General features: G+C 53.2%; 6 protein-coding genes across 6 annotated transcripts; 2 read left to right on the plus strand and 4 right to left on the minus strand.

Moving 5' to 3' along the window:
- Positions 1 to 671: 671 nt before the first annotated feature.
- On the minus strand, positions 672 to 6,916 carry GUITHDRAFT_147098 (hypothetical protein; the record flags this gene model as incomplete). The annotated part of the gene is made up of 27 exons (XM_005821498.1): positions 672 to 693; positions 924 to 989; positions 1,114 to 1,198; positions 1,321 to 1,396; positions 1,654 to 1,710; positions 1,966 to 2,031; positions 2,244 to 2,285; positions 2,557 to 2,599; positions 2,648 to 2,715; positions 2,821 to 2,895; positions 3,049 to 3,081; positions 3,311 to 3,341; positions 3,399 to 3,437; positions 3,664 to 3,749; positions 3,976 to 4,056; positions 4,328 to 4,393; positions 4,444 to 4,491; positions 4,702 to 4,744; positions 4,947 to 5,089; positions 5,342 to 5,721; positions 5,766 to 5,832; positions 5,891 to 6,010; positions 6,325 to 6,372; positions 6,475 to 6,519; positions 6,572 to 6,626; positions 6,677 to 6,756; positions 6,806 to 6,916. The coding sequence occupies 27 exons, from the start codon at positions 6,914 to 6,916 to the stop codon at positions 672 to 674; spliced, it is 2,076 nt and encodes a 691-aa protein (XP_005821555.1).
- A 1,512-nt stretch (positions 6,917 to 8,428) lies between these two features.
- GUITHDRAFT_166168 (hypothetical protein) lies at positions 8,429 to 9,682 on the minus strand. Its single transcript, XM_005821499.1, has 4 exons — positions 9,665 to 9,682; positions 9,037 to 9,096; positions 8,736 to 8,987; positions 8,429 to 8,686 (listed from the first exon to the last, which is right to left on the minus strand). The coding sequence occupies exons 1-4, from the start codon at positions 9,671 to 9,673 to the stop codon at positions 8,591 to 8,593; spliced, it is 417 nt and encodes a 138-aa protein (XP_005821556.1). The 5' UTR covers positions 9,674 to 9,682; the 3' UTR covers positions 8,429 to 8,590.
- Positions 9,683 to 11,081: 1,399 nt separating this feature from the next.
- On the plus strand, positions 11,082 to 11,844 carry GUITHDRAFT_119226 (hypothetical protein; the record flags this gene model as incomplete). Its single annotated transcript, XM_005821500.1, has 6 exons — positions 11,082 to 11,168; positions 11,230 to 11,305; positions 11,352 to 11,473; positions 11,526 to 11,583; positions 11,644 to 11,711; positions 11,761 to 11,844. 6 exons carry the CDS (start codon positions 11,082 to 11,084, stop codon positions 11,842 to 11,844), a joined length of 495 nt encoding a protein of 164 aa, XP_005821557.1.
- A 138-nt stretch (positions 11,845 to 11,982) lies between these two features.
- On the minus strand, positions 11,983 to 13,648 carry GUITHDRAFT_147101 (hypothetical protein; the record flags this gene model as incomplete). Its single annotated transcript, XM_005821501.1, has 4 exons — positions 11,983 to 12,051; positions 12,103 to 13,254; positions 13,410 to 13,469; positions 13,610 to 13,648. 4 exons carry the CDS (start codon positions 13,646 to 13,648, stop codon positions 11,983 to 11,985), a joined length of 1,320 nt encoding a protein of 439 aa, XP_005821558.1.
- Positions 13,649 to 15,904: 2,256 nt separating this feature from the next.
- Positions 15,905 to 19,632, plus strand: GUITHDRAFT_48605 (hypothetical protein; the record flags this gene model as incomplete). Its single annotated transcript, XM_005821502.1, has 13 exons — positions 15,905 to 15,947; positions 16,199 to 16,305; positions 16,568 to 16,635; positions 16,884 to 16,959; positions 17,096 to 17,181; positions 17,441 to 17,485; positions 17,534 to 17,604; positions 17,875 to 18,024; positions 18,163 to 18,262; positions 18,576 to 18,639; positions 18,899 to 19,016; positions 19,243 to 19,292; positions 19,543 to 19,632. Coding segments are annotated over 13 exons (1,068 nt in total), but the record flags the coding sequence as incomplete, so codon positions are not given.
- A 670-nt stretch (positions 19,633 to 20,302) lies between these two features.
- RPL36e (large subunit ribosomal protein L36e, cytoplasmic) lies at positions 20,303 to 21,583 on the minus strand. The gene is made up of 3 exons (XM_005821503.1): positions 21,466 to 21,583; positions 20,726 to 20,860; positions 20,303 to 20,424 (listed from the first exon to the last, which is right to left on the minus strand). Exons 1-3 carry the CDS (start codon positions 21,559 to 21,561, stop codon positions 20,341 to 20,343), a joined length of 315 nt encoding a protein of 104 aa, XP_005821560.1. The 5' UTR covers positions 21,562 to 21,583; the 3' UTR covers positions 20,303 to 20,340.
- Between the last annotated feature and the right edge of the window lie 208 nt (positions 21,584 to 21,791).

Raw genomic sequence — 21,791 nt, forward strand, 5'->3', positions numbered from 1 at the left:
CTTATAAGGGTCCCAGGAAGGGGAGAGGAGGGGAGAGGGGAGAGGGGAGGGGAGGGAAGAGGAGAGGATAGGAGATAGGGTGAGGAGGGGAGGGGAGGATAGAAGTCAGAAGAGTGACAAAAGAAAGGAAGAAAGAAGATCGAGGAAGAAATGAGAAGTGAAGGATGATGCGAATGAAGATGAACGTGCGGAAGGATGCTCAACGTCAACGTTTTGGAGGAGGAGGAGAGGAGAGACGAGAGGAGGGAGCAGGAAAGGGCAGGGAGGAGAGGTAAGGTGAGTGAAGAGGATGAGAAATGAACAGAAGCGCTGATGTGACATGACACGACATGCCATGATGTGAAGTGTGAATGCAACAAACCTGCAGGACGCCAGGGGCCATCTGGATTGATTTCTGCGAGATGAGTCGGCCAGCACCTCCGATGCCTGACAAGTGAAGTTGAGAAGAGAACGAGGGAGCGAGAGAAGGGTGATGGGGCAGGAGGATCAAGGTTCGAGCTGCAGGAGGAGAAGAAAGCAAGAGGAGAGGAAGGAAGAGGACGAGGAGAAGAAGGAGAGGAAGGAGGGTGAGGATGAGATGAGGAGGCAGAGGTTGAGGAGGAAGATGAAGATGAAGATGAAGATGAAGATGATTATGATGCGGAGGAGGAGGAGGAGGAAGATGAAGATGATTATGATGAGGAGGGGCGAGACCTGCGCTGTCTTGTCGCTCGATAAAAAGGGACATGACTCTCTCCGCATTTGCCATGGCGCTTCGAACACTAGCAATGAAGGTCACAGGAGAAGGAGGAGAAAGATGAGGAGGAGGAGGAGGAGAAGGAGGAGGAGGAGGAGGAGGAGAACGAAGAAAGGGAGGGGAGAGGGAGATAGAGGAGAGGATTTGGGGGGGGGGGGGGAAGAGAGAGTTAGGAGTCAAGACGGACCTCAGGAGATACTCTCGATCAGGATGGACGTGAACGTCTCTCTGCTGCAACAGGATGCCTTGTCCCCTGCGGAAGGATCAGAAGGGAGGAGGGAGACGGAGGTTGGAGGAGATAGGAGGGTGGGGAGGAGAGAGGGGAGGGGAGAGAGAGGGAGGAGGGAGGAGGGAGGGAGGGAGGGAGGGGAAGATACTTGGGCGGGGCGCGGGCAGCACAGCATGGAGTATGATCAGCAGCTTCACGAAGAGCAAGCTCGGTGCTGTCATTGGCTGTCCAACCTGCGGGAAAAGTAAGATGGGGGAAAGAGACAGAGGAGGAGAAAGAGAGAAGGCAGAGGAAGAGGAGGAGAGAGACGGGAGAAAGGGGTGAGAGAAGGAGGAGAAGGGAGGGGATTGAGGACCTTGTCGTCCTTCAGTGAATTGTGAGTTCCTGAGAATGTTGGTGTCGAATCGCAACACGATGAAAGGATCGAGAGCCTAAGCAGCATCAGGAGATGCAGGTGAAGGAGGAGGAAGACACAGGAGGAGCAGATGAAGGAGGAGGGGGAGAAAGGGGAGGAAGATAAAGGATAAAGGAGGAGCAGATGAAGGGGCAGGAAAAAGGAGGAGGAGGAGAAAGGAGGAGGCGAAAGGAGGAGGAAGATAAAGGAGGAGCAGCAGTAGGAGGACGAGGAGCAGCAGTAAGAGGAGGAGGAGTGAGTGGTTGTGGTTGTGGTAGTGGAGGCTCCGGAGACCTTTGGACGAGGTTGCAAGGTGAGAGTGGATGAGAAGTTCCCGCTGGAATTCATCGCCTGCATCGCCATCTGAGCGACTTGGACAAATCCCCTGCATCCCTCGCCCTCCTCCTCCTCCCTCCTCCCTCCCTGCCTTCTCTCCTTCCCATCATCCTCTGATTCCTCACAATCTGCTGATTCCTTGTACTCCTCTTCTTCTTCCTCTTCCTTCTACCCCGATTCTCTCCTCTCCTCTCCACTTTTGTAGCTCCTCCTCCTCCTCCTCCTCCTCCTCCTCCTCCTCCTCCTCCTCCTCCTCCTCCTCCTCCTCACCTGCTCCTGAAGGGCATCGAAGTTGATCTCTTCCTCTTGCGAGGTCCCTTCTGAGAACCTGAAGCGCTGCAGCGACCAGTCAGAGGAAACTTGATGGCTAGTCAAAATTTCTCCGCGCGCCAAGAAAAACGTCAAAGATTCATCAAGCAAGACTCCAGGGACGTATTCTCTCTAAGAATCACGGGGCATTTGGGGGGAATCCCTGAAGACTCTCAGGGAAATTTCAAAAGTTCTGACACATCTTGACACACATCGACAGAGATTGCTCGGCACATCACCTGATAGAGAACTCGCTCGAGGTCCCAGAGAGCCTTGTAACGCTGAGATGAACGTGAGGAGAGCAGGAGGATGAGGAGGAGGAGGAAAGAGGAATGGAAGAGGCGGGAACAGAAGGGCATCAGTTGTTGTTGTTGGTGGTGGTGGTGGTAGTGCTGCTGCTGCTGCTGCTGCTGATGATGATGATGATGATGATGATGTTGTTGTTGTTGTTGTGGTAGTGGTGGTGGTGGTGGTGGTGGTGATGGTGGTGAAACCAGTGGTGTTGCTGGTGATGATGATCGCTCCAGTTGTCAAGTGGAAGGTCGATCATACCTGAATGAGCTGCGAGGAGGTCTGCTGGATTTCACTGTTCACCCTGTAGCTCCTCTGTCAGCCCCAGAAGCCTCTCGCGCGCTTCCTCGACCTCGCCAAGTCCGCGTCCACTCGCTTCATAAGGTCCTTGACCCGTCCTATCTCGCTGAAGTTCGCTATCTTGACGGCCTGCTCAGTCATTAGCCCCATCACCCTATCAAGCTGCTGCTGCTGCTGCTGCTGCTGCTGCTGCTGCTGCTGCTGCTGCTCTTCTTGCTCCCTCACCTGCTCGAAGTGGTACTTGTGCGTCTCCATGGTTTCCTGCAGCTGCTCGCGCTTGTCCTCCTTGTCGCATAGAACCTGAGGCGGGTAAACCGATGCACACGAGGAGGAGGAGGAGGAGGAGGTGGTGGTGGTGGTGGTGGTGAATGTGCTTGTGGTTGATGTTGTAGTTGTGACGGAGGAGGACGAGATCAAGGAGGGAGAAGCAAAAAAACGAAAAAGAAAGTCAACCTGATACAGGTAGCGGTACATTCTCGAGTTCGCCTGAAAACAATCCACCCAAGTCAGACATGTATATCAGGAGCAAGCAGAGAGAAGTTTCGTCGAGATGCAGGAAGAGAAGAGGGATGTAGAAGAGCGAGCAGGACAGAGGAGTGGATAGGAAAGAGAGAGGAGAGAGGAGTGGAGGAGGAAGAGGGAGGGGAGGGGAGGGGAGGGGAGAGGAGAAAAAGGGGATGATGACTGGAGGGAGGAGAGGAGAGCAAGGACGGACCTCATGATGCTGGATGAACATTTCCCGACATCTTGGGAGAACAATCAAGTCAGCTACATGACGCTTGTAGAAACATCGAGGGATTTACTTGCTGTCAAGCTCAGTCTCTCGCTCGTGCTTGCGGGTCCTGCGCCAAAGCCAGATCAGCTCCCTCCGATACTTGTTCATCGCCTTCCTCCTCCACTCCTTCTCCTCCTCCTCCTCCTCCTCCTCCTCATCACCATCATCCTCCTCTCTTGTTCTTCCCTCAAGAATTGATATCTTTCTCTTCATGCTCATCGACTTCGGCCCCTCCCCCCCTCAAACCCCCTTCCCATCCTCGTCCTCATCATCGTATGTGCTGCAGATCTTACATCACTGAGTCCAAGATGTTGCATCCTCTAGCAAGGGCCAGCTCAACGGCTCGGATCTTTGCCGTCAGGTCCTTGGCGATCAGAGCCTGAGAGGGACTTGAGCGAGCCGGAGAAGAGGAGAAGACTTGCTCGCCTGTCCTGTCTTGAGCTCTGCTATGGAAGACTGGATTGAAGCCTGGAGGAGAGTAAGAGGAGGAGGAGGAGGAGGATGAGAAGGTGGAGGAGGTGGTGGTGGTGGAGGAGGAGGAGGAGAAAGGAGGAGGAGAGGGGAAGAGGAGGAGGACGAAGAGAAGGAGGAGGAGGAGGAGTAACCTTGACTCTAGCATTCTCTTGTTGGATCTGAATGATTTCGTTCTCGAACGACGAGAGCGCGCTGATAGAAGCATGCTCAGCCTGCACGTGAAGTAGTGAGCAGCGATCAGCGAGGCAGGAGGGGGGGGGGGAGGAAAGAGGTCAAGGAAGGCAAACGGAGATACAGAAGACAGATTGGATGACAGCTAGGGAAGGGAAGCGACAGAGGTTCAGACGAGACGAAGAGGAGGAGGAAATATGAACTTAAAGACGAAGAGAAAGGAATAGGCTGGAGCAGGAGGAGCAGGAGCAGGAGCAGGAGGAGCAGGAGCAGGAGCAGGAGCAGGAGGAGCATGAGGCGGAGGAGGAGGACCTTGATACAATTCATGATTCTGACGAGCTCTTCTCTGTAGTGTTCGATCCTATCTCGACATTCTCCCTGCACCCTTCAGTCAGTCTGCTGTCATTCTCTCAACACCCTCGAATGACTTTGCGCGTGCGAATTTCCATGAGCTTTTGCTCGGACGAGTTGTGCTTCTGCGCGGAGAAGCGTCAGGATGAGGAGGAAGGGGGAGGAGGAGAAAGGAGAAGGTAGAGGATGAGAAGAGAGGAGGAGGGAGAGGAGAAGAGAGGAGGAGAGGAGGAGAAGGTAGAGTAATGAGAAGAGAGGAGGAGGGAGAGGAAGAGAGGGGAGAGGAGGAGAAGGAAGGTTGAAGGAGAAGACAAGTGGAGGGAAGAATCACAAACCTGATGGAACATGTTGTCCAGGTTCGACCGAACTTGATCATTTCTGAGGGCACACAAGAACTTTAGCAAGAGGGAGAGAGACGAGGAGAGGTGACCAAGCGGGAAAGTGCAGAAGAACGGACGGAGGAGGAGAGGACAAGGAAGGAGCAGATGGGGAGGACAAGGGAGGAGGAGAGGAGGAAGGAGGAGGAGGAGGAGGAGGAGGAGGAGGAGGAGGAGGAGGAGGAGGAGGAGGAATTACGGACCTCTTCTGATCCATCTGGAGGGCATCTCTCTCAGTGAGGGTTCGATTCCTGACGTCATTCATCTTGCGGATGAACTGCTCCTTGCCGTCCACCATGACCTCCACGCTGTCGATCTCCCGCTCGTTCCTCATCTGAACCTCGACCTGCTCCCAACGTCAGCACGCGGAGGCGCCAGGAGCTCCTGCGGGAGCAGTTCGCTATCGGGAGGGAAGCAGAAGGTAAGATCCGGCACGAAGAGCATGGAGGTCGGGAGGAGGTGGGGGGGAGCGGAGAACAAAAGAGAGGGAGGAGGGAACAGGGATACGGCCTGATGCTTCTGAGAGGAGAGGAAACAGCTCACAGCAGGGAAGCGCGTGCGATCACGAGAGGGCAGAAAGCTTGTCAGCGCGTCCTACCTCGACCTTCATGGTGTCATCGAGGGACTGAGCAGCAGACATCACGTCCTCCGCATCTCGCGCCATCCTGTCCTCCCACTTGGCGATCCACGACTCGATGTCACCATGCCCGATGTCGTCCTGCATCATCTCTGCCCTCCTCTCCCCCACAGTCTTGAGGCACAGCAGGAACGCCTCGTACATCCGGGCCCGATCCGACTTGGCGGTGTCCGTCGTGCCCTCCAGCACCTCCGCGTTCTGAACAGCGGAGACCACGTGCTTGTGTAAAGCAGAGCCAACCTCGATCTCTGCTGCCTTGTTCTGCGTGCCCATGAGCGATTCCTTGAGGTCCAGGAGGGTCTTAGTCAGCTCAGACACCATCTTCATCGTCCACTCCTTCCCTGCCGCAGGGTCACGACCGCGCTGGTCTCATCCCTTTCTCCACCTTCGATCTCCTTCTCGACCTGTCGCAGCTGCGTTGTCGCCTGTGTGAGCTTGTCGTACTCGTAGTTCTGCTCGGAGATCCTTCGACGTGCTGATAGTCATCATGTCATCCACCAACACAACCACCTCGTCCTCGTCCTCGTCCTCCTCGTCCTCCAACACCCTCTGTCCTCCTCGTCCTCCAACACCCTCTGTCCACTCCTCGTCTCTCTCCCCATTCCTCCGCCACCTCTTCTCCACCCTCTTCTGTCAAAACTCATCTTTCTAACCACCATCACCTCATCCTCCCCCTCCCTCTCATTCCCTCCCAATCCATCCAGCCACCTTCCCCTCCTGTTCACTTCGTCATCAACAATTACATGTGCGGGAGCGCTTCTGAGCTTCAGGATCAGAGCCACTGATGATTTCATCCACAGCAGACGCCTGGTGCATCGGGATTGTGAGGAAGAGAAGGGAAGGAGAGGAGAGGAGAGGAGAGGAGAGGAGAGGAGAGGAGAGGAGAGGAGAGGAGAGGAGAGGAGATCAGAGAGCAGGTCATGCCAGAGAGAGGAGACCGTCACCTTCACTCTGATCTCGTCATACTCCGTTGGAAGGTCAGGGATCGGGGCCTAGAAAGCAGCGGTGACGATCGCACCTCTAAATCTCCTCTCACTTCTACCTCACCTCTAACCTCTACCCCTCAACCAAACGCTCCCTCCTTTCACCTCTACCTCTCCTCCTCCTACCTCCACCTCTCCTCCAATCAATTCTCCGATCTTCCTCCAACAAGGTCGAGAGCAACACAGCATCTCCCACCCTCTCTCGTACCTGCGAAGCCTCCACTGCCATCCTCGCCATGCAGTCCAGCGCCAGCTCATCCGCGCTATCACCGCCGTCAGCTCAACCGGCCACCCCCTCAGGCATCCGCTCAACCTGCGATAGTCGCTCTGCTTCAGCACCGCATACAGCTCTGCGTGAGCTGTGGATGCTTCTCGCTGCAAATCATCTCGCTCCTGAACAACCAGGTCAGTCGCGCCGTGACCGACGAGAGCGCTGGTTCACCTTCAGCAGGACGTCGTACGACAGGCGTTCGGAGTAGTCGGAAGCCATGCGCCTGAGCTCTGAGGTCCTCAAGCTGGGCAAACATGATGAGTTGGGATGCAGACTTGTCATGTAATATGTCGCAAACAGAATTTGAGACAACAAGAACGATGTGTCGGATCGTGTGTTGTCTCACCCTGGTGGATTATTTTCGCCATCAATCCATATCTGACCTCACCCAAGATTCGCCATCCACTAAATCTCTACCTCATCCTTCTTGGTCCTTCCATACCTCCCGCCATTCCATCTCCTCCTGCTTCCAACTACAGGCCTGCCTCTCAGCACCTTCCCTGCATTGTCTTGCTCATCGCAACCCATGTCCTGGAAAGCATACAGTTTTTTTTCCCTCATCAGCATTTCTTCGCCCTTCAGCATCTACTGCTTCTTCCTGCATTCATGCTCTTTGCTACCTGCCCCTCAACTAAAACTTTGAACCCAACCATCCCGCCATGCTGCGCACGAAATGAACCCATCGGAAAAAAGATCTCGCCAACTCTCACCCCCCACCCCCTAATATCTAACGAAACATAGCTCATGACACCCCCATTTTTGGGGAGTATCCTCAAGAAAAAAGAAGTATTCTAAAACTTATTTTGTTAAAGTTTTGGTACAGATTCATTACTGTAAGACTAGACTGAAATATCTTATATTAGTAGTTGTAACCACCTCGTCGGCTGTCAAATCACTTAGTTTCAGGACATTGCACCCCTACAGATTCATCACCCACCATATCATTTTAGGTTAAATTTATCTGAGTTGTACCGGTTCAATAAACACCCCACCCACTGCAATTCCCTGGCTCATCACCCCCACCCCCAGTCAGGACGGTTACGCCTTGAGCGCCTGGTCAAACTTCAAACTTCAAACTTCAAACTTCAAACTTCAAGCGTTGAGTATCCAAATCTCACTCTCAAACTTTAAAACTCCGCAGGCCGCGTGAAGAGCCAATGGCGTTTTGAGCAGCAGCGCGAGCAGGAGGAAAGGCGGAGAGACGTTCTAGAGACTTCGAGCATGCTGTTCAAGGGATTGAGACCCTCCACATCAGCAAGAGAGACCATCCTCTCCATCGTTTCAGGGGTGGGCGGGAAGGGAAAGGAATGGGGCCAGTATGATTCCGATGCTCCTTCAGCCTATACATACACGAATGATGCCGGCGGGTACAGCGATGGCTCATCAGAGTGCAACTATGACAGCAAGGGTTTATTCCAGTGCAAGCTCACTCAGCCAATGCCATCAGGTAACCGATGACTCTTGCGCTTTTCCTGGTTTGCTGATTGTACGCTTTGCAGCCTTTCCTGGTTGGATGGGGCCGCCAGAGTCTTGGAGTGCACATTAAATCTGATTTGACCAGAGTCTTGGAGTGCATATTGAATCTGATTTGAAATCAGGCTGATGTGAACGAGGGAGGGTGATTGGTTTGAATATCATGATGCTGTTGTATTGAGCTACATGCATGTTGGTTGAACTATCACTCAAAAGAGTTTCGTGCTGTGCAGCAGTTCCAGCAAGTGTAGGTATTTCTGGTGACCACAACTGAAACCAATTGATAATGCACTTGACATCATGTTGCCAGTAAACAGGAAGTTTGGTTGTCATATCTTTATAAAGGATATGAGTTTGTCTAAAGATTAATAAATCAGCTGTATCTGTGACAAAGATCGATCCGCAGAAGCAGGGAAGCAGCTGTTCATCAGTGAAAATCGAATACAGCGAAGACAGCTATTATCCTACAAGCAAACTACTCGCTTAAGAGAGAGGAGCATCGGCACCCTCAGCGAACATCTGCAAGGTCTTGTGCTCATTCTTAGCCTCGTCAACAGCAACCTTCACTTCATCAACAGCCTGTAAACCAGATTAAGGGACACATTCACATCGCTTGTCAGATACAGACCTCAGAGATTGGCTCAGAATCAGCGATCTCCTTGAAAAGTTCCTGATAGTATTCATCACCCAAAAGTTCCTCCATGTATTCGTCCTGGCCAGCGAAGGTCTCGAAAGTGGTAACCATGGAGTTGTCAGCGTCCTGCTCCTCTCCGGATCCGAGGCCGTAGAGGGCGACGCGGTTGCCCTTGAGATCAGCAGAAGCGATCAAGGCACAGCAGACGGTGAGTGCCAAGGCAGAGATTGCGAGGGTGAACGCAATCTATCATCATATCAGATCTATACGGTCTCAGCACGTATCTTGGTCCCACCTGGCGGGAAACAGAGTTGTGCTCCCTCTCGTTGGCATTGGAAGCCGAGGTTCCGTAGACCTGCATTGAATCATATCACTGAACAAGAAACAATACAACCATCCGAACACCAGGATGACTACAAGTGAACACAATGCGCAAGCCACCATGACATCGATTTTGCAGGTGGTATCCGTTGAGGACGTCATGGAAACTATGGATGAAATACAAGACCAAAAAGATCAAGAACATCCAACCAATGTCTCGACATTTCAACAAAAACACTGCTTCACAAGTTTGCATATTCCAGGTCAAATGAAAATCGAGCGGAATTCTATATCTAGCAAAGTTTTGATCCCTTGTACCATACGCAACAACAAAAATATGATCACGCATGAATTGCTATACTGTGAACAAAATTCTCTTCTTGATATCCGCATCCGGCAAGCCCTCTCTCTCTCTAAAAACTCTGACTTTGACACGAACATACTAGAAAACGACAGAACAACATCTCCCCCAGTCAATCACATTGCAAGATAACACTTTGAGAGTCCAAATTTCCCTTCCTCACATCAAGATTATCTCATCAATCAGCATTGTATGCTCTTGCATTGTCTCTTTCTGTGCCATGGGCGACGGGATGTATCACCTTGACCATGGCGGTGTCTCTTCGCTGATGTCCTTTGGCGCGGCTCCTCAATTTACTTCTATCCTAGGGGGTAGGGGTACTCGAACAGGGGTGTTGAAAATTCAAGATGGGTAGGGGTATGTTGATAAGTAAGGGTGGGGGCTAATATAGAATATTTTATAATTGAAGTACCAAGAGAGAACAGAGATCTTCCTGATAGGTGCCTATTTCAAGAGTCTACTCCATCAAAGGGGGGTAGTGTGATTGTATGTTCCAAGAGGGGTTGGATGGAGGGGTGAGGTAGTTTCAATAGTTTCCGGGGTCCTGTTGTCTCAGGTCATGCATAGGTAGGGTACTCTGCCGGGGGTACATGTATATGCGCTCGAGGTAGTATTCCATGGGTTAGAGATGGGGTGGTCGGAAATCTGGGGGTAGGGGTCCTTATGACAAGGGTGGGGTAAAGCCTGGTCAATGCGGGTATGCGGGCCAAACTGGTGCTGAATGAGGATCGGATGAATCCGGTCACGGTCCAGTCCTGAGGCAACGCACTGAAGTGCCACTGGACCCGTACCCTTTGTGGTTATGGTAAGAAGGTGGGTACTTACAGTAATGGGAGCCGCATGTGAAGGGGGGTACACACAGGTTCTGCGAGTAAGATGGGGGGTAGGGTAGCACGCACCTACTACGAGCGGCTCTTCACGTCATGCAGAGAGTAAGTGAAGCAACGCGCCATTCGATGATGATCCTGGCTGATGTGATGCTGACGGCAAGAGTGCCGCCACCGACACTGAGTGTGTCATAACAATGTACAATCATCATGTCGCTAGTTTGCCGAGTTTCATGCCACAAATTCCGAAGTCCCGTGTCGGGAGTCAGACTCCGTACGGTGCTGGGTGTCACCCGTGTCCCGTGAATCCGGCGCGGCTCAGCTTCTAAGATGGGCAAGCCACTCGCTGAGGCACGGTGACTGTGCTCGGCTGGCAGCCGTGAAGCTCTCAGGGTAGTCCGGCGAGAGGAGTGAGTAGATGAAAGAGTGAGTAGTTGAACGTTGCCAGTCTTAGCAAGGCATGTTGAACAGTTGAACGTTGCCAGTCTTAGCAAGGCATGTTGAACAGTTGAACGTTGCCAGTCTTAGCAAGGCATGTTGAACAGTTGAACGTTGCCAGTCTTATTAAGGCATGAGGCTCCGACCGATCTGACAGGCACTCTCGGATTATCGCTGTGTTAAGTTAGTTGGCAAACAGCACTGGCTTGCAGGAAGGGTAGATAAACGGTAGGAGATTCTAGCAGCCATTTTAGGCCGAGGTATTTGATGAGGATGAAGTCATGAAAAGCGATTATTGGTCGGTATCCTTGATGTTGAGCGCTGAGCCCGTGTATTGATGACTGTGCGATCATCCTAAACACAAAGCTTTGTGTTGAAACCGTCACAAGCGACATGGACAGCGTGATGACGTGGGGATGGCAGGAATACGGAACTTCCGAACTTACCCGGACCCAGAGGAACGCTTCTGTTTCCAGACAGGTAAAGTGTTGTGTTGCAAGCAACACCTTCCTTCCTCACAAAATGCCTGCCTTCACTACAGATCCTGTACTCCTCCGTCATCGTTGCCGCTGCTCTTGCAGTCTGCACCGTCCTCATCGCCACCGCTGATCTGAGAGGTTCATGGCGGACCTTCCCTGTTACTGGCTGTTGAACTTGCTGCAGGATCCAGGACTGCTCTCTACCAGCCTTACAGGCCCATGATGATCAAGAGAGGTCAGATCCTCTACGGCCTCGGGTCCGGCCCCGAGCAGGACGGAGAGAACGCTGCTGCTGTTGCCTTCGGGGTAAGCAGGACGAAATGGCTCCCTTCAAGACTCCTCCTAAACTCTCCGGCAGACCTTCGACGGTCTCCAGGACTCTGAAGGCAACGACATCATCCCGGCCGCGTTGGGAGGTGACAACCTTCCTTCCCCTCCTCCTCCCTCACTCTCCTCTTGTGCTAACATCCTCACAGAGGACTATTACGTCCCCCAGTTTGAGGAGATCGCCGAGTCTGCCGCGGTCGAGGAGAACATCGCCGAGGTCTGTCAGGCTGCAAGGACGGCACCGTCGGGCTTACTTTGCCCCGCAGGTGACTGGTGCCATCAGCGAGGCCCAGCAGGAGCACAAGCTCCTCAAGACCTTTGCCGAGGGCGCTGACGCTCCTCTTGCCTGAGCGAGCTGACGGTCATGCTGGCGACCCTCCTTGTGGAGAGTTAAGGGTCAGTAAATCGAGCTACAACTATCGCGGGGCTCCTCTATGCAGACTGGAGGAGAAGAGAGTCAGACTTTCATGAGCTTTCATTCATGTCCCTCACGTCACGGGCTGCGAAAATTTGACGGTTGGTCGCTGATAGAGCTCCTTGAAGTTCCTCCTCCCGCCCTGCTATGCCATCGTCAGACATGCTAACAACTAAGACGTCACAAGCCCTACCTGAGCTTCGAGCTTTGGATCAGCCCTTGTGTCCAGTTGGTGGACAGTGTTGGTGCTATCCTTCATGTGGCTACATTGCGAACGTGAGCGTTTGATCCTTGGAACCTGCGTTGTCCTCTTCGACTCCGCTGAGGACGGACGATGTCCTGTCCTCTCCTTCTCCCTCTGCGACAGCAGGTCCGGCATCCTCCTCCGCAGTATGAGCCTGATGTTCTCACCCAGCGGGCTCGAGTATGACGCGCTCCCCTTCAAGGACACGCCCTTGTAGCTCGTAGCCTCCAACCCTCTACCTCCCACTCCCAGTCCCCACTTGCTCTTTCCCTCCTTCTTGTCCGTCACTTGACCCGCCGCCCCCCGCATCGGCCTCGGGAACTCCCGGAGGTTACCAAGGAGCTGCCCTCTTGCTGGAGCAATATCCTTCTCCTGCTCCTCGGCAGCGACAACAAGCTGCTGTTCGTGGTCCTGGGATGTCCTGCCTGATACGCTGACGCTGCTGTCCTCGGATGAGCCAGCGGTAGCGTGCGGTAGATAATCAGCTGCTGGTTGAGCAACTGTGAGCGATAATGGAGCATGCTGCTCTTTTTGTTTCCCTTCCTCTTCCTGTTCATAATCCGCTCCGTTCGTCTCGGGACTTGCCTCACGAGACAAGCTTGCGTAGATGTTGTCCAACTCCACGGAGCAAGACGAGTCCAGGGCGTCAAGAGCAAGAGCAAGCTGCTCATGGTCCTCATCCCTGCTGTTCACCACCTGACCCGGCTTGTTTTTCTCTTTTCTTCTCAGCATCGCATTGATCCTCGGGGTGTACTGGGTGATGGCTCTTTGCAGCAGGATGGTCTGATTCGAGCTGAAAAGACTTCCCCTCAAGTTTAACGCCAGCGAGCTCGGCGCAGCCGATGGAGCTGACTGAACGGACTGCGATCGGAGGAACGCGCCTTGGTCTGCCTCCTGCAGGTCCCGAGCAGGAGCAAGCGTCCCGCCTGTCCACTGTCTTGGGGTGTAGGACCTCGGAGTCTGCGCTCGCGACATTGTAGCTGGGGCTGGAGCCAGACGGGTCGAGACTGTCAAGTTCCTCGGAGGTCCGGCTGTGAGAATGCGCGTGAGAGCGTCAGGCCGTGATGCTGAGGTCAAGGAAGAGAAATGAAGGTGCTGCCCCTGAAGAAGCCTCAACGACGCATGTGTCAGGGATCAACTTAGAGGAGACCGAGCACGGCGAGCTAACAGCCCGTCGCTTCCATGTGCTGCATCACCTGCCTTGGGTTCGCTGTCGTTCTTTCACTGATTATCCTGACTTCTATCAATCAGCTCACGGGCACTCCGCCATTGCCGTTCAGCCGCTGTGTCTCCTTCAACAGTCCAGCTACCTGACGCTGCCGAACTTTGTCAGGTGAGAAACCCAAACACCAGTTGACGGCCTTGCGGCCTGGCTGCCTGGCTGCCTGGCTGCCACTGCCTCATTACAAGACAAGTACATTTCTATCAATATCTCTATCTAATGCTTCGCTCTAACCTCCTCGCAAGTCTGGCAATCGAAGTACTTGAGTTTCATTTCAGCTGCCAGTGTGCCTGGTCCATCTGATCTAATTCTGTTCGTGGTCTCGCATACTCCCTAGTCCCCTCCTTACAAACTTTTTGCAGACCATACGATCAGCCGACAGTGAGTTGGCCCGAATGACCTGGCCCAGTGGCGTGGAATATCTCATCCTGCTCCTCGACTCAGCCTGGGCTCCTCTCTCAGGGTCTTCTCTTCCTCTCCTCTTCTTCCTCCCCCCATCAGCGCCTTCAAAGGCCCCCTGCATTCGGATGATTGTTCTGTCCGTTGACTCCAGGTCACTTCGGCAGCACTTCGGCAGCTTGACGGGGACTGAGTGGGGATGGGCCATCCCCATCCCACATGGTCAATGAGGGGATGTGGACATATTGATTTCATCCGGTCTACCAACTCTCTGGTTCCCGCACTCTACGCCTCCACAGCTACGTCCATTGCATTAGAGGGTGTATCAGGGAAACAGGGGTGGAGGCGCTGGAAGGTTCGATTTCAATGGTCAGAGAGTGGGTACATGTGGGGATTTGGAGGGGTGGGTAGTACATCCATTTTTTTAAATAGGCGTGGAGCGGCAACTAGGGGGTAGGGGTAGTCAGGTCATGTCCATGAAAGAACCCCATGAGCACCGGTCTAGTAAATGTGAGGCTGAGAGGGGGGTAGTGGTTCTTAATCTGATTATGAACCTGGGAGACAGGGGTGGTAAAAGTATGGGGGGTAGTCCAATAATGTATTCTAGATAAAACCGAAAAGAGTTGATTTGATTCCATCATTTTGATCCTGTCACCACCCCATCTAACATGACTACCCTACCCTCTTTTAGTTGTTGATCATACAAGTACCCCACAGGTGTAAGGGCACATTCATAACCCCACCCTGACACAATACTAGTACAAAGGTTGACAGACCGGGTATATTCTGGCATGAGTAAACCCTACCCCTGTAAACGATGACACACGGATTTGAAAGACCCCTACTCAACGAGTGCCACCCCTACCTCCAAGGAATGTGATGCAAGGAATTGTGATGAGGAGATGATAAGCAGGAGCAGGAAAGTAGAAGAGGAGGCGGAGAAGAAAAAGGAGAAGGAGAAGGAGAAGAAGAAGGAGAAGAGGAAGAAGGACCAGGACAAGGACAAGGACAAGGAGAAGGGAGAGGAAGAGGAGAGGGAGAACCGGGGGGGGGAAGGGAGGATGCTAGAAAGGAGGAGGAGGATGACACCCATTGGTCGGTTGTAACTCCATGACGTGACTTCCCGCTAGGAGAGCAAGAGCAAGAGCGCGCGAAGGAGGAGAATTTCACTCGCTGCCCAGCAAGGATGAGCGCCGATGAGGAGGGGAAGAAGGACTCTGGCCATGAACAACCGTTGCCAATCCAGGTGCCGAGCATGCAGCTGTTGCTCTGGAGAGGGCGAGTGACGGCAGTTTGCCAAGGTCCATCCAAGCAGCGATGAGGACGCAGCCAGGAGGTCCGACGATGCTCCTAACCGAGAGTCAGAGGACGTGCACCTCGTGAGATGCTCCCCCTCCATGACTTTGACTCGAGACATCCTCGTCTCCTCTCCTTTGATCTCTCATGCTAAGTCTCCTTCTCTTGGTCCCTCCCCTCCCTCTCTACTTCCCCCCCTCCCCTCCTTTTTCTCCTTCCTCCTTTCTCCTTCTTCCCCCTCCCTCCCTCCTCCTCCTTTCTTCTTTCTCCTTGCCATCTCCTCCCCACCCCAACTTTTTCCCACGCATCTGCCCTCGTGTTTCCTTTTCTCAACTCTTTAGCTGTTTCGAGCCGGCAGTTCCTCCCCCTTGACAATCTCTCTTGCAGACCAACAATTCCGATGTCCGACTCGGAGTGAGCGAGTCGAAGAACAGTCTTGACGTGAGGTAGCAACGTGCTGCTTGCTCTGCCATGATGGCTCCAATCCCAGGTCTCGCCCAAGTACCTTGAGGTCTCGTATCAAGACATCTTCCGTCAGTTCATCTTATTGGGTAAGTTTGAGTGATTACATCATCAACCCTCCTCCCTCACATGATGATCTTCTGCGCCATGATCTCCTCCTCCCGGTGACAACAGTCGTTACCTTCTGCTCCTCCTCTTCAACCCCCTCTTTCCTCTGGCCGGCCCGCCCACCGATCCTCCGCGTCCTCCTTCCTCTAAACTCATTTTCTTCTCCTCTGTCTTTCCAAGCACTCAATTTTCTCTGCCTTCTTCTCACCGCAAGTCTTGTCGCTTTAGTGGTTTATTCCCTTGTGCTTCTCCTCCTTGACGTGCTTGCAAGGATGGACTGCGTTTGGCGGGCCAGCAGCTCACATTGGTAAGAGAGGAGGCGACGAAGGAAAGATTTGGAGTGTGGATAGAAGCAGCAGGCATGAACATGACAAGGGGCGAGTCATAGAGCGAGGAAGGAAGTTAGAGGACAGGAGAAGAACAAGGAAACCAGGAAAGTAGAGGACAGGAGACGAACGAGGAGGATGAGCGCAGAGTAGGGGAAGCGGGGAATGGAGAAGAAGAACAGGAGGAGGAGGCTGCGCAAGACGGCATGGCTGACAGCGTGTCTCCTACAAGCTCTGTTCCAGAAGATCTTCATCGAGAGGCTCAACTGGATGTCTCACTCGCTCTTCATGGAGCTCTTCGCCCTCGGCCAGTGCCTGCCGGGACCGACCTCGACCCAGGTGAGCCAACTATGCTAGACTTTCTGCCTCTCTCCATGTTCCTCCCTCCGTCTCGCTTCCTCCTTCCTCTCTCTTCTTCCTCTTGCACCTTCTCGCTCGCTCGCTTACTCTCTTCTTCCCACTTTCTCCCTCTCCTCGCCCTCGCTTCTTCCCTGCTCCTCGTCCTTAAGCACCTCCAATATCCTTCTATCCAAACACCATCAACCACTCTGACCCTCTACCTCTTCCTTCCCGTTCGTCGCTTTTCTCATCACCTTCACAGGTGTCATTTGCTATCGGAGTAGTCAAGAAAGGAATCCTCGGAGGACTACTCTCTGGCATGCTCTTCCAGTAAACAACCTTCCCTGCTCCCCCTCTCCCCTTCACTTCTCTCTGCTCCCATTTCTTCCTATTATCTCGTCTTCTTCTTCTCCTCCTTCTTCTTCTTCTCCTTCTTCTTCTTCTCCTTCTTCTTCTTCGACTACTACTACTACTACTACTTCTCTCACTCCCTCACTTTCTCACCTCTCCTCCACTCTACTTCACTCTACTTCCTCGTAGTCTCGGTGCCCTTTCTTTTCCTTCTTATTGCCTTTCAGGTATCCTGGACTGCTTATGATGTCAGTCATCGGATATGCTGCTGATCAAGTAGACTGGCAGAACGGAGCTCTGAAGGTCTTTACTGCTCCTTTCTATCCCTTACGCTCCTCCCCCTCCCTCCTCTCAATTTCTGGTTCTCCTATCGCCCTCATCCTTGCTTCTCTACCTCATCTCCTGCTTGTCTCCTGCCACAATCTCAAGCGCCCTGCAGGGTTTCGCGTCCGGTCTCGGAGCCGTTGGCGTCGCACTTGTGGCAGGAGCTGCGCTGACACTCTCGCAGAAGACATGCCCAGACAGGTATAAGGGGGAGGACGACGACGAGGACGAGTGAAGATGAACGAAGAGGGGGAGGATCGGGGTGGAGGAAGGAAAGGTGGACGAGGACGAGTGAAGAGGAGGGAACAGGGAGAGGATCGAGGAGGAGGAGGGAAGAAATTGAGGAGGAGGAGGAGGAGGAGGAGGAGGAGGAGGAAGGCAAGAAGGGTTCAAGGAGTAGGAGAGGAAGGAAGAGAAAGGAATGCCTCTACTACCGCACGGTAACGATGGCTGACGACAGGGAGACGAGAATTCTTAACCTCATCGCGGCTGTCTTGGCCTACATGTGAATGAGCAGATGCTTGTGAGGAAGAAACAATGACTTTTCTCTCAGGTTCTCCAGCGCGTGGATCTTCCCGTCGCTGATTGCCTTCGGTGGACTTGTGACGTTGATCAGAGAAAGAAGTGAGGAAGAGGAGGAGGAGGGGAGGGAGAGGACGGGCAGGCAGGCAGACGGGCGGCGGTGGAGGAGGACGAGGACGAGGACGAGGACGAGGACGAGGAGATGACTTCTTGTTTTCTTTGTGGTTGTGCAGTAATCCCGTCAAGGAGGCGCCAGGAAATGAAGGGATTGAATCCCTCGGAGTGAAGAAGGTGAGAGGGCAGAGGAGATGAGGAGGGAGGGGAGGGGAGAAGAAGGGAGCGAAGGAGAAGAGAGTGACGGGGCGGGATGAGCGAGGAGACTTGAGGGAGGAGGGAGGAGGGAGGAAAGAGGGGATGTAACCGACAGGCAGGTCACGGGAGCGATTCTCCTCATCGTGTGGATTTCCGTTCTTGTCATCGCTATCGTCCTGCGAACCTCAGTAATCAAATATGAAGGATCAGGTGAAATTCTTGGGATCTCAACCCTCACTCCCTCATTTTCGTCTCCACTCTCCTCCTCCTCCTCCTCCTCCTCCTCCTCCTCCTCCTCCTCCTCCTCCTCCTCCTCCTCCTCCTCCTCCTCCTCTCACGCACCTTCAGGCCGCGTCCTATGGTGGTTCGAATCGTTCTATCGCACAGGCTCCATCATCTTCGGAGGAGGGCAGGTGGTCCTGCCGCTGCTGGTGCAGGAGGTGGTCCAGTACAAAGACTTGTGCGCGGAGGAGGCAGGCAAGACGGTGAGTTGCCAACTGCAGCCTCTCTGTATCCTCCAGCCTCATTCTCTCTTGTTCTCCTCAACTCTTCCTGTCAGTTTCATACTTGTCTTTGTTGTCGTAACCACCTTAACCACTACCACGACCTGCAGCATTATCATCATCCTCATCTTAATCTTCATCATCATCATCTTCTTCTCCTTCTTCTTCCTCTTCCTCTTCTTCTTCTTCCTCTTTTGTTTTATTACGTTGACAGGTCTGCTCGAAAGTGCCCGATTACACCTACTATGGATCCTTTAGCAACCCCAACGTCCAGAGTTGGATGACGGAGGAGCAGTTCCTGGCGGGGCTCGGAATTGCCCAGGTAAGGAGGAGGAGGAGGAGGAAAACGAGGAAGAGCAGGAGAAGGAGGAGATGCCGAGGGAGGGGTGGAGGCGGGGGCGAGAATAAGGCCCAGTGAGAAAGTTAAAGGGAGGGAGCAGGTTTCAAAAAGAGGATGGTAAAGTGAAGAGTGAAAGGAGCAAGAATGGATGGAGGACGGGAGGAAGGAAGAGAAGAGAGGTTGAGGAGGAGGAGGAGGAGCAGCAGCAGCAGCAGCAGCAGCAGGAGTGACACAGGATCAGGCTATGCCGGGCCCTCTCTTCAACATCGCCGCGTACCTCGGAGCTCTCACGGCGTCTCAAGCTGGTGTCAACGCCATCGTCGGGGTCTGCGCCACCTGGTTTGGCCTCTTCGGTCCTGGTGAGGCAGAAGAAGGGAGGAGGAGGAATGAAGAGAGGAGGAAGGAGAGGAGGTTGAAGGAGAGGAGGAGGAACTGTAGAGCAGGAGAAGAAGGAAGTGAGGTAAGAGATGGCAGAAGATAATACTCCGAGAAGGCGAAGAGGGAGAGGAAGAGAACCTGCAAACAGCAGGACGAGGACGAGGACGAGGAGAAAGAGGCGATTGAAATCGCTCACATGTGTTGCAGGTGTTCTTGTCATCTTCGGTACTCTGCCGTTCTGGGGAGTTTTCCGTAAGGTGAGCAAGATTCAAGACAGAGTTCTCCTGTCCCTCCCCCTCCCCCTCCTCCTTACATTCAACGTTTGTCTGCGTCTTGTCTCTTGCTTTATTTCCCCTCCCTCGTACTCGAGTTACTTCTCCCTCCTCTCCTCCTCTCTCCCCTCCTCCTCTCTCCCCTCCTCCTCTCTCCTCTCATCCTCTCCTCCTCTCTCCTCTCCTGCTCTTTCCTCTCCTCCTCTCTCCTCTCCTCTAACTCACTTCTCCTCAGCAACCCGTCTATCGCCGCGCCCTGCCTGGCATGAACGCGGCAGCTGTTGGCCTCATAGTCGCCGCTGTCTTCAGCCTCTACGATAAAGTCCGTCAGAGCAGGTCAATACAATCGATCCTCCCTCCCTCCCTCCCCTCCCCTCCCCTCCCTCCCTCCCTCCCTCCCTCCCCTCCCCTCCCCTCCCCTCCCCTCCCCTTCCTTCCGATCCTCCCTCCTCCCCTCCCTCTCTCGCTCATACGTCTCCTCCCTTCTCTCCCTCCTCAGACTTCCTTGTCTCCTGTTGCTTCTCTCCCTTTGCTTCCATCGTCTTCTTGCTCTCACTCTACGTCAGCCCGTTCCCCGACACAGCTGTTGCCATCGGCCTCATCGGCTTCGTCCTTGTTGAGATCTTCAAGGCACCGGCTCCTCTCGCCATCGTCATCGGCGGCATCCTCGGCATCTTCGGGTGGGCAGTCAAGCTCAAGTGGGTTGCGGGATAGGCACGAAGGAGAGCAGAAGGGCTCCAGCGAACAAGTCAATGCGTTGCACTTGTTCATGTTGACACAGGATATGAAATTGTGAGAGATGATTGTCAAGTATTGTTTGCATCTTGTCAAGCAGCGCATGCATGAAGAAACGAATCATGTGACTCGTACCACCGCTTCCTCTCCCTTCGCTTGCTCTCACCCGACGATTCGCAGGATACCTACTGAGCTTTCTTTCCTCGGAAATTCTCCCTTCTGCCTTCTCTTCCGCTTCCCCCCATCTTTCTTCTGCAATCTTCTGTTTTCGTAGTTTACTTCACTCAAGCACTTAAGTCTACTTGGCAGCCTTGCGCTGGGCGGCGCGAAGCATGCTGTGGCACTGCTCACGCTTGGCCTTGGCACGCTTGTGAGTTCCGAGCTGCGAGAGAGAGAGAGAGAGAGTCAGCAGGATTCCGAGAGGAGAAGAAAAATATCCATGGGACACCATGACAACAAGACAGCAGGTAGAGCAAAATGACGAGATGACATGAAACATCTTCAAAGAGACCAAGTTGCAAATACATGTGATAATTGGAGATGCTAACATCATTCCTCAATGTGATGATGATAACATTGATAAAAATGTCAATGGTACAAGAGTGCAGGAAGCATGACAGTTCAGGTGCCAAACAATCAAAGCATGATGATCCAACAGCAGGGCGACTCGTCACATGTCTTACCCTCTTCTTGCACAACTTCAGCACGCGCTTATCCCTTCCGTTCTTAAGCAACTCCATTCCTCTTCTCTCGAGGGGAGAAACGCCGGCAATCTCACGAATCACGTCGCGCACCAACTTGACCTTCTTAGTGGACCTCTGTAGAACCAAGGTTACAACCTTGTCGAGACAAGACATGAGGTAGGAGCAACGTGAGGTAGGAGTAACATGTACAAATGCGCACGTAAAAAATACAACTATCAACACCATCTGATGTCTCCAAAATATCACAAAGAACAACCATCCACAGTAACGGAGAGAGAAGGAAAGCAAATCTTCTTCGTCGCATTCCGTATCAACAAGTGAAGGACAACGAGATCTCGGTACTCAAATGCTTCAAGCGTGAGTCAAATCATACGTATTTGATACGTATTTGAATAAGATGCACCAGACAATACATTACAAGAGTGTAAAAGGGTTCAGGAGCTGGTGTAGTGCATTATACTTCATGTTGCACAGGTGCTACATGCAAGGATTTTCAACTCAAGACACAAACTGGAATGAAAGAAGCATCCTTCTCATCATCGACAACATCTGAACCAGATACAACTCCTCTTCTCCTAGCATCATCTCTTCCTCAACACCCTTCCTCTCCTCCCCTCCCCTGCAACCATCAAACCCCAACAACGGCATCAACCCATCCACACACATGCTCCCCAAGGCAACAAGAGGACGAGGAGGGGGAATCAGAATCAGGTTCTCACCCCCTTCTTCCTGGAAGGACGGACGGCAAGCGTTCGCTTCTCCACGAGGAAGCCCTTCCTCAGCCCCACCGCCAGCCCTGATCCTTCGCCCGGCATTTCTTCGCACGCGCACGAGTCCACGCGCCAGGGTAAAAAAAAGAAAAAGAGCGGGGAGGCGGGGTACACGATACAGATCTGATACGTCGCACAATGACGGTTACAATTCACGTTAAGAGATCGGGCATAGAATGATCGTTACAGTCATGACAATGATGTAACGGATCTGGCCTGGGAGGACTCGAAATGTCGGAAGGGAGGAGGCTGTGGGGGGAGGAAGGGGATGGAGG

The sequence above is a fragment of the Guillardia theta genome, assembly GCF_000315625.1.
Source record: "Guillardia theta CCMP2712 unplaced genomic scaffold GUITHscaffold_142, whole genome shotgun sequence".
NCBI classification, from domain to species: domain Eukaryota; class Cryptophyceae; order Pyrenomonadales; family Geminigeraceae; genus Guillardia; species Guillardia theta.